General features: G+C 51.8%; 1 protein-coding gene across 1 annotated transcript; it reads left to right on the plus strand.

Annotated features, from left to right (window-relative positions):
* Nucleotides 1–1,089: 1,089 nt before the first annotated feature.
* LOC131893781 (HLA class II histocompatibility antigen, DP beta 1 chain-like) lies at nt 1,090–10,073 on the plus strand. Its single transcript, XM_059243874.1, has 5 exons — nt 1,090–1,234; nt 4,999–5,268; nt 8,959–9,240; nt 9,753–9,863; nt 10,051–10,073. Exons 1-5 carry the CDS (start codon nt 1,147–1,149, stop codon nt 10,071–10,073), a joined length of 774 nt encoding a protein of 257 aa, XP_059099857.1. The 5' UTR covers nt 1,090–1,146.
* The last annotated feature ends 141 nt before the right edge of the window (nt 10,074–10,214 follow it).

Consider the following 10,214-nt stretch of genomic DNA (forward strand, 5'->3'; position numbering starts at 1 on the left):
CTGTCAAAGTCCTGGGGAGGTACCCTGGGACTCCTGTACCCTCCAGAACCAACAGACCTCTAAGAGAAATACAAGGTGGGTAGGTGATCTCCTGAATATGCCCTTGGGCAGAGGCAAAGTGTTGTGGAGTATTATTTTAAGATGTGTTACATTTGTTTATGCTGTGGAACCTTTATTTTAATGATGCAAAGATGTGTTACATTCTTTTATGTTGCATTTGTTTAACTCTGTGAAGCTGTGTTACTGTGCCTGTCTAACACACCTGATGGTCTAATAAAGAACTAAACAGTCGATAGCTGAGCAGAGAAAGGATAGGCAGGGCTGGCAGGCAGAGAGAATTAAATAGGAGGAGAAATCTGGGAAGAAGGGATCAAGGAGTAAGAAAAGGAAGAAGAGGAGGACCAGCCACACAACCACACAGCCACACAGCCACACAGCCAGCCATGGAGTAAGAGTGAAAGTAAGATACACAGAAGTAAGCGAAAGGAAAAAACCCAGAGGTAAAAGGTAAACAGGATAACTTAAGAAAAGCTGACTAGAAACAAGCCAAGGTAGGGCTGGGCTTTCATAAGAAATAATAAGCCTCCATGTGTTTTATTTGGGAGCTGGGTGGTGGGTCCCCCAAAGAGCAAAGAGTGAAAAAACAACCAACAACAGCAAAGCAGACAGATCCAGGACTCATCCTGAATTCTGGGATGCTCACAGTAAACTCTATACAGGTCATGCCAATGAGTGACCGTTCACACCCTAAGACGCCACTTGCTCCATCCCCTGTCCTGAGGGTGTGTGAGAGGTGGTGAGATTGGAGGAATGATAGACCCAGAGATGAGTCAGCAGGATGTCTGATGTTCTCAGAGCAGAGAACACATTCTCCCCCAGGTTGTTAAAGCGAGCATCACTGCCCTCTATCCTCAATGCCATCTCCCTGCATCACCTACTAGGTGGTCAGGCCTCTCACACCTTCTGCCCAGTGACGGATGACTCATAAGAAGCTCAGGCCTGATTGGTTCTTTCCTCAGACTCTGTCCAATTCTAGGGTCACAATCAACGTTAGTCACAGTCTCTGCTGTTCATCCAGGAGCCCAGCTTAGGGAGTCCTCCATCCCCTGGCGACTACTTTCCTCACTCACCCACCCTGCCAACTCCATGATGGTCCCATGGGTCCCTGTGGCCCCCTGGTTAGCAGCTCTGACGGTGTTGCTGAGCAGAGGGATCCAGGGTGGGACCCCTCCAGGTAAGACTGAACGCAGCGGCGACTCTGGAGGGCCTGGGCTTCAGGATCATCCCCTTATAGGACCACACTTTGAGAACTACAGGGGGGGCTTCCCCCACAGCCCATGTCCACCCTTCCGAGCTGGAAAAGCAGGCTCACCTCCCCACCGCTGTTCAGCCAGTTTCCCCACTCTGAACCAGGCAGAGGTGTTAAGGGGTTGGCATGCATGTCCCTTGGACAACGGGCCTAGAGTTCTAGAATATGTTTGCAGGGCAAGGTTTATGGAGAGGTCAGAAGGCTCAGCCTCCTGGGTTTCCTTCCCCACATCCCCATCACAGCCTTGAAGGGACTTGGGTCACCTGACTCAGCGCTGAGAGAGAGAGGCTTCTGCTCCCCCAGGGTGGGGATGGAGCCTGTGCTCCTAAACAACCAATTGAGAGACGGCGGGATGGACTGTGGTTCTGCCACAATAGTGTTCTTGTTGAAGGCTAACTTTCTGAGACCCTCGCTAGTCTTGGAGTGGGTTGAGAACTGTGGGAGAACAAGATGAGGGTGTGTAGGCACGTGAGAACCAATGAGTGTAGGTGACCAGACAGACAGCTGCCTCACGTCCCCATGGCTTGTGTGATACTGTGGCTGACGGGATCCAGCATTTCTCAGGACGCTCCTCCCATTTCCAAAGTGACACTGAGCTGTCAAGCCCTAAGTTTACCACATCCTAGGATGGACCTAAAATACAGTGTCCTCGTTTTTGCCGTGTTTTCCTGGAATAACTGCATTTGAAACCCCCCGAGTCCAGCCCTCAAGCCCCAGGGTTTCTCCTGTGACATCAGGTGCACTTGCTGAGGAGGAAGAGAGAACCTGTCCTTGGTGGTCACAGAGGTTGTGAGACCCAACTAAAGGAACTGCTCAGCTGTGGAAACTGTGCCTTCAGGGTCCTGGGAATCAGAGAGGGATGCCCCCAGGGAAGGGGCTTAGCAGAGTTTCTGAATAATGGCAGCGGGGAGGGAGACTGAACATGTTTCAATTTTACCTGCTTCACAGATAACTTCCATTTACAAAAGCTAAGTACTGCCAAAAGTTTCTAAGTTATTTTCCTCGCTTATGAAAACATTATTTGTTGATAAACAAGGAGAAGTGAAAACTAATAAATTAAAATGACAAGATCCACATCCATAGTGGGGCAAGCAGACAAGGAAAGAGAGGCAGGTGACTGGAGAGGGAGAGAGACTGTGTGGAAGGGGGTGGGGAGTGATGGACGGGGGCCCTGGGCTGAGTGAGAGACACCTGCCATGGAGGCAGGTCAGGACTTCCGAGTAGAGTGTCCGTCTGGCTATTACAGTGCCCAAAGGTTTTCCAACCCTCCCCTCTGTCCTCCGGCCCAGCTGGGCAGGTCCTCCTGAGCCCACCAGGATGAGCCAGCTGTTCATGCATCACTATGGTGACAGGAAACACCAGAACATCCCATAATCGTCTCTCTCTGCATCTGCACCCCAGCCTTGTTTGCTCTCGACCTCAGGGGGCTTCCCCGTGTCTGTAGCTACAGCAAACAGTGCAGATTTGTCTGGGCTCTGGGCTCCTGTCTCCGGCTTTAGGCCCTCCCAGTTCATCTCCATCACCATCTGACATGATAGGGGGAAAAGTTAATTAACTAGCAAGCATCTTATGTCAAATGCATTGGGTGTCCCTCCAGTGTGGTAACAGTGCGGCCTCAGAAGCTGTGAGACAGAGCAGACTTGGCCCTTTAACTTCTGGTAACCCCTTTTTCTTAAGGGGTTTTGAGAGTTCAGGATGGTCTCCAGCTCTCCCCAATGCCCCTGCCTCAGCTTCTCAGGCATACACCACCACACCAACACCTGATATCCTTTTAAATGAAGCGACAGCTTACTTAGTTTAGTGTGTTTATTACCTGCGGTGCTGGGAATGGGATCCAAGGCAAGCCTCCATCGCCAAGCTGCTCCCAGCCGGCCAGGCTGCTGGTTATGAAACACATTAATGGACGGTTTAGAGCTCCCTCTTGTGGTAGAAACACAACCTTCCGTTTTTCTCTTCGGATCCGGATGGATTGTGTGGGGAACTGGTTGTTGGAGTCAGAAAGAAGGCAGGATTTGCTTTGAGATGCTAATTTCAGCGGGTGGAACATGAAATCAATCACACCATCTCCATTTCCCCCATGTGAGTAAGTACAGACAGACTCACAGAGGCTCACGCAGGGCAAACAGAACGGACCCACAGTGCCGGCGGCTCCTAGGAGGGGAGGGAGGGTTCCCACATCCCTTTTATAACAGTTACCCAGCCAGTGCCTCTAGGAACGAGGGGACCCACTGGAGCTCTGCTGTGGTGATTTTCAGTGATTAAGGTCCAGGGCAGTATCCACCCCCTCCACCCCTAGATCAGGTTGTCCCAAGATTTGCAGCAATCCTCCTGCCTCTGCATCCTTAGCACTGGGACTTCAGTGAGCTACCATGCTGCCATTCCATCTTTTAAAAAACTAATTTCCTATATTTTTTATTTACTTATGTGTGTGGGATGTTTTCCCTGTGTGTTTGTTGTGCGCTGTGTGAATGCCTGGGTCAGAAGAGGGCATTGGATTCCCTGGAACTGGAGTTACAGGTGGTTGTGAGCAGCCCTGTGGGTGCTGGGAACTGACCCCAAGTCCTCTGCGAGAGCATCCAGTGTTCTTAACTGCTGATCCATCTCTCCAGCCCTAATCAGTTTTTGAAGTTATCGTGCAAACAGGTGAATTTCATCGTGGCGTTTCTACACATACAGCCCATACCTTTTAAGACTAAGTCTTCCCACACGGGGACTTGAAAGGTGAAATAGAACATTAACTTTTAGACTAAGAAGTTTCATTTTATATCTTATATTTGTGGATTTATTTCTGTATTTACAGCACACAGGAGTAGTTAAGACATTGGCACAGACGGGAAAGCATCTTGCTATGGGGAAGAGAAGGGGGGAGGGGAGGCTCCTGGTGGAGGTGACATTTGACTGTGTCCAAGGTGGCTGGGTCAGGCAGGAGTCCCCACAGATAGATGGGTCAGTGACCCCAAGCTCTGCCCTGCAGCTTCACTTCTGTAGAGACTGCGGTGGTGAGATTCTGTAGCTCCTGGTGGTCCCATGTGAAGTGTCACCCCACTCAGCGGCACACAGAACTGTGACCTTGTCCTCAGTGTCCCAACCCTTCCCACAGACAGGTACTGGTCACCCTCAACAGGAAGTCCCTTACGTCCTGTGAACCTCACCATGATGTCACTAGTGAGGAAACCAAGGCCCAGGGAGCTACTGGAAGAGGAAGATTGTGTGTGTGTGTGTGTGTGTGTGTGTGTGTGTGTGTGTGTGCGTGCGCGCGCGCGTGCTTTGCCTGCATGTATGTTTGTGCACCTCGAGTAGTGTGCCTGGTGCCACCGGACGGCAGACGCAGGCTTTGATCTCTTGGAATTGGAGTTCCAGACGGTTGTGAGCCACCATGTGGGTGCAGGTTCTCTGCAGCAGCAGCAGCCTCTGTCCAACCCCGCAATCATTCCTTTCTGAATGTGTGGTCACTGGTAGGTGTCCTGTGCTCCAGTGGATGTCCCCACAGCCATGCACAGCTGGGCAGCACTAATTGAACTTGGAGAGAAAGAGAAAGACAGTGGGTGGAGGAGAGGAAGCGGGAGAGAGAAAAGAAGAAAGAGAGATGAAGAGAGGAGAGGGGGAGAGGAAGAGGAAGAAGGGGAGAGACAGAGAGAGAAAAAGGGCGGGGTCCCGGCGCCCCAGGACTTGGCTTCTGATGCCCGCAGAGAACCACCTGCTGCGAGCGCTGCATGAGTGCTACGCAGAGAAGAACGGGACGCAGCAGCGCTACATCATGAGATGCATCTTCGACCGTGAGGAGTTCATGCGCTTCGACAGCGCCGAGGGCGAGTTCCGCGCGCTCACCGCCATGGGGCGGCCGTGGGCCGAGTCCTGGAACAGCCAGAAGGACTACATGGAGCGACGGAGGGCTGAGGTGGACACCGTGTGCAGACACAACTACGAGCTGAACCAAGGCTTCACCGTGAAGCGCCGAGGTGAGGCCCAGGCGGAGAGCAAGGCCAGGCGGGAGCTGCTGCAGCAGCCGGGCGGGGGCAGGTGGCGGAGCCTTGGAGGAAGGGGCCAGGGCCACCGGTGCAGAGCCGGACGTGGGCACACAGTGGGAGTCAGGAATATCAAGAGCGTTGTCATGTCTGGTAACCAGTCAGTTGTGGGGTGAAGGGAGCCGGGCCATGGGACAATCGCAGCGGACTGTGGGGAGATGGACATCAAGTGCCACCTCCCAGCAGTGCGGGCTGTGCAGGGGACACGGGGCGGTGGGGACTCAGGCCTCAAGGACAGGAGTTGGAGGGTCTGTCGGGTGAGGTCATCTAGGAAAACCAATCAGTAAAGAGAATAAAGCTGAGTCCTGGGGACAGTGGAGCCGGTGCTGGCTAAGAGCAGTCCCTGTGAAGAGAGCATGAAGTGAAGCAAAACCCGGGGCAGAGAAGTGTCACAGGTAGAGAGGGTGACAGAAAACGGTGGGACCAACAGTTTCGGGAGATAAGTCCGCAGAAGTTGAAGGGTTGGGAAACCAGAGAGAGCTGACAGGTGGAGACTAGGAGTCAGAGAGGGAGAGGGAGAGAGGTGAGCTGTGCCCAGTCAGGGGGACTTTGCAAGGCTGGGAGAAAAGAGCCTTGGCTCCTTCCCCCTCAGCTTTTGGAGTGAGGGAGTCTGGTGAGCATCCCGAGGAGACCCGTGGGAGCAAGAGGCAGGGGAGAAGGGGGATCCTTCCGAAGGCACAGGGGAGAGTGTGGGGGACATGCCTTTAACACTCTTTGGGAACCAGGATTCCCAGTCACCAGCTAAGTCCTGACTCCCGGGAATGAGTGAGAATCCAGACAGATTGGGAAGGAATCAGGACAGTGGCCTGAGCTAGAAAAGGTGACAGAGTAGCTAGGTAAGGTGGTGTCCAAAGCATGTGGGGTTGCCCTCAGCTGCAGCTGGTACCCTTTCCTCCAGTGTGCCAGGGTGCAGAGAGCCCTGGGTGAATCACTCGGACCAGAGTGTCCCAGACTCACTCTGCTCAGCAGAACCCTCAGAATCACCACCCAGAGACCCACACCTGGCGTGCAGAGATCTGAAAGGTTTTCAGTTAGTGTCCCGGGGATGACGGTGTGACAGGTAAGTGTTGGCAGCCCCTGAGGATGGTTGTTGAGACCAGTTCACTGTGTAGTCCAGGCTGGACTAGAACTCACCATCCACCAGCCTCAAGATCTAAAGTCCTGGAATTACAGCTGGGTGTACACCACACAGAACTGTTGTTGAAATAGGAAATGTCAAGGTTGCAGCAGGGTCTTCAGAGTGTTAAATGAGCTGGGAAGAGGAAAGGCTGGAGTTGGAGCAGTGGATAAGGAAATATCATCCTAACAATAGTAATAACGGCATCAATTATGAGAGAGGAAATACCTTTGTAGTTTAATGTTAAAATCATTCAAAATAAATAACCAAATAATTAACAAAAATGAAAACAGAATGATTAAGAGCTAGGAAATTTCTTTTTTCCCCCTTTTTAAAATTTCATTTTATGTGTGCAAGTGTTTTGCCTGCATGCCTGTCTGTCTGTGCACCACCATATCTGTATTGGTGCCTGTGAAGGCCAGAAGAGGATGTCAGATTCCCTGGAATTGGAGTTACAGACAGTTGTGAGCTACCATGTGGGTGCTAGGGATTGAACCCGGGTCCTCTGGGAGAGCATCATGTACTCTTAACCTCTGAGCCACCTCCATCCCTCTCCCCCTTGAGAAAGAATCTCTGTAACTCAGGCTGCCCTTGAGTTATGGATTTCTCTTCCTTTTAGCCTCAGGAATGTTTGGATTCACAGGAGTGCATCACTGCACCCATCCGGACTAAATTTCTAGTGGGGATAACCAACAAGATTCTAGAAATAAATCATATAAGATGTTCAGTGGCCACTCAGCACGAAGCCTTACTATGTGGGAAATCTTTTGTCTTTGTGAAATGTTTTTTAAAAGTAGTTAAGTCCCTTAGGCCTGAAGATTTAGCTCCAGAGCCCCCTAGAGGTCAGTTGTATACTGCAGGCAAAGTATCTTCGTGGAGCGTTCTGGCACAAAACAGACAGACTTGAAGTCCAGGAGTTCAAAGGGAGGGAAACATGTCTTAACTCATAAATCACAACTCAGGAAGGAGATAGCTGAGGAACTGTCAGTTTATAAAAGTGGCCGAAGAGGCTCTAAAAGGGCATCGCCTTGAGCTGCAGAAGGCCAGCAGTGTGGGCAGCTTGACCTGATGCCAGGAGCTGCAGGAGACAATGGACATTGTGAGGAGTGTGCCCCCATCCTCAGGGTGTTGGTGTGGAAACTGGGAACTGAAAGGTCTTAGGGCCAGCAAGCTGTGGTGTGGAAACCCCCCTGCACCAGCCTTTCTGCAGAGCAGACTGCTGTTTTCTGGCCTCTGAAGGGGAGTACAGCCCGGTGGCAGATGTCCAAAAGTAGCAACTCTCCGGAGGGCTGTGAGGCCCCAGGCAGTGGGCAGCAGCATGGAGGCTGAGTTTGAGCATCAGGGGAAACAAACAAGGAGAGAGCAAGGAGAGAGAGACGCAGAGACATCCGTCTGTGGCTGGCTTCCCAAGCACCCAAAACACAGAAGAGAAAGTTGGGAAATGTTGAGGATTCCCACACATGGAGCTCAGGGTGTTGTTTCAAAGGCATGTTGTGGAGAGCGAGATCTTGGAGGCTGCACAACCCTGGGGCCGTTACATACAGAGAGCGACATCAGATGTGTCTCACGTATTAGATGGGGGTGGGCTGGGAAGACGGCCCGAGGCCGTTACATACAGAGAGCGACATCAGATGTGTCTCACATATTAGATGGGGGTGGCCTGGGAAGACGGCCCCGCGGCTGAGAGTGGGAACTGCTCTAACAGAGGACCCAGGTTTGGTTCCCACACCCATGTCAATGCCACAACCTCCTGTAACTTCTGGCCTCCTCAGGCACTGCACTCACGTGTGCAAACCCACACACGAACCCACTTATAAACATAATTAAATTTTTTAAATGTTTAAAAGTTATTATATTGGAAAGCCGATGAGTGCTTTTGTCTGTACATTAACTTCAAGAAATTATCGGAGAGCTGGAGAGCTGGCTCAGTGGGTAAGAGCAGTGGCTGCTCTTACAGAGGACCCAGATTCAGTTCCCAGCACCCACACGGTAGACCACAACCATCTGTGACTCCAGTTCCGGGGGATCAGCACTGTCTTCTCAGTGGGTAAGAGCAGTGACTCTCTTACAGAGGACCCAGATTCAGTTCCCAGCACCCACACGGTAGACCACAACCATCTGTGACTCCAGTTATGAGGGATCCAACACTGTCTTCTGACCTCCGAGGGCACCAGGCTTGCACATAATGCACAGACATACATGCAGGCAAAACATTCATGTACATAAAATAATATAAATAAATTTTTAAAAATTAATTTAAAAAATTATTTGAATGAATCCTGCATCCTTCTCACCACGACAAAGTGTTGAAAAAGTGGGAGTCTCATTGTTAAAAGAAAAAAAAAAAAAACGTCTCACCATTTGTTCCTGGCCGTCTTGGAACTCACTATGTAGACCAGGCTGGCCTCAAACTCACAGAGATCCCCCTGCCTCTGTCACCTGAGTACTGGGATTAAAGGTGTGTCCCACAGAATCACTCTCACATGTCACTCCTTTCCTGCTCCTAGTCCAGCCTAAGGTACATGTGTCACCCTCCAAGAAGGTCACCCTGCAGCACCATGACCTGCTGGTCTGCCATGTGACAGATTTCTACCCAGGCAGCATTCAAGTCCGCTGGTTCCGGAACGGCCAGGAGGAAACTGCTGGGGTCGTGTCCACCAACCTGATCCGAAACGGAGACTGGACCTTCCAGATTCTGGTCATGCTGGAGATGACCCCACAGCGGGGAGATGTCTACACCTGCCATGTGGAGCACCCCAGCCTGCAGAGCCCCATTACTGTAGAGTGGAGTGAGTCACCCCGGGGACCCTTCTCAGTCCACATTCTGTAGAGCAGGTGGCATCCTGGCTCATGGTCCACGATCCCGCCCTAGGTGTTTGTACGCTGGATCCTGATCATCCCCTGATCATCCCTGTACTTCCTGGAGGCTCCCTAAGGCTGCTTCTGAGCTGGAGGCATGAGAGGAGAGCTTGTCCCTGGCCTGGGAATGTTGAGGATAGTGGATCTGCCCTTGTCTGGAGTCTAGGGAGGCAGACAAGCCCTGTTCTGTTCTCACACAGGGCCTGACTCCCTCATTCTGTCTGTAGTCTGTCCTTGTTCTGAGAGGCAGCTACCAGAATCCACACTCATGTCCATTTAAGACACCAGCCTAGGTCTAGATCTCAGAGTCCTTCTACATATTCTTCCCCATGATGTGTCCCTCTCGGTGACCTTCATATTGACATTCCGCATCCCTACCAGAGGGCAGTAAGGTGTGGTGTGCCTGCCAGACAGGACACAAACTCTGAGTTCTCCTTTCCAGAGGTCGGGTCTGACTCTGCCCGAAACAAGATGCTGACGGGAATGTGTGGCCTGGTGCTGGGACTCCTCTTCCTGGTGTTGGGCATCATCATGCACCTGAGGAGCAAAAGGGGTAAGAAGTGTGTGGAGGGGCAGCCTCCGACCCCAGCATAGGCAGGAGGGTCACAGGTTCAAGGCCTGCCTGGGCTACACCATGAGATTCGGTCTCAGCCCAGACACCAAAGATGTGAAATAAAGAATCCTGGCAGGTTCCAGGTTCCCGGGGCCAGCCTTTCGCTGATATACTCTCCTGTCCACAGAAGGGCCTAAGGCAGAGAAGTGACACTGGAGAGTTCTAGAAGCCACTGGAACTGGTGTCACAGAGAAGTTGTCCTGTAGGGAGAGAGGAAACCCCAGCCTGGGGTCTGACCATAGGGCGACACAGTCCCCAGCTTCCCAGGCTTATGTGGGGAACATGCAGTGA

This window comes from Peromyscus eremicus, chromosome 16_21 (genome assembly GCF_949786415.1).
Source record: "Peromyscus eremicus chromosome 16_21, PerEre_H2_v1, whole genome shotgun sequence".
Classification (NCBI taxonomy): Eukaryota; Metazoa; Chordata; class Mammalia; order Rodentia; family Cricetidae; genus Peromyscus; species Peromyscus eremicus.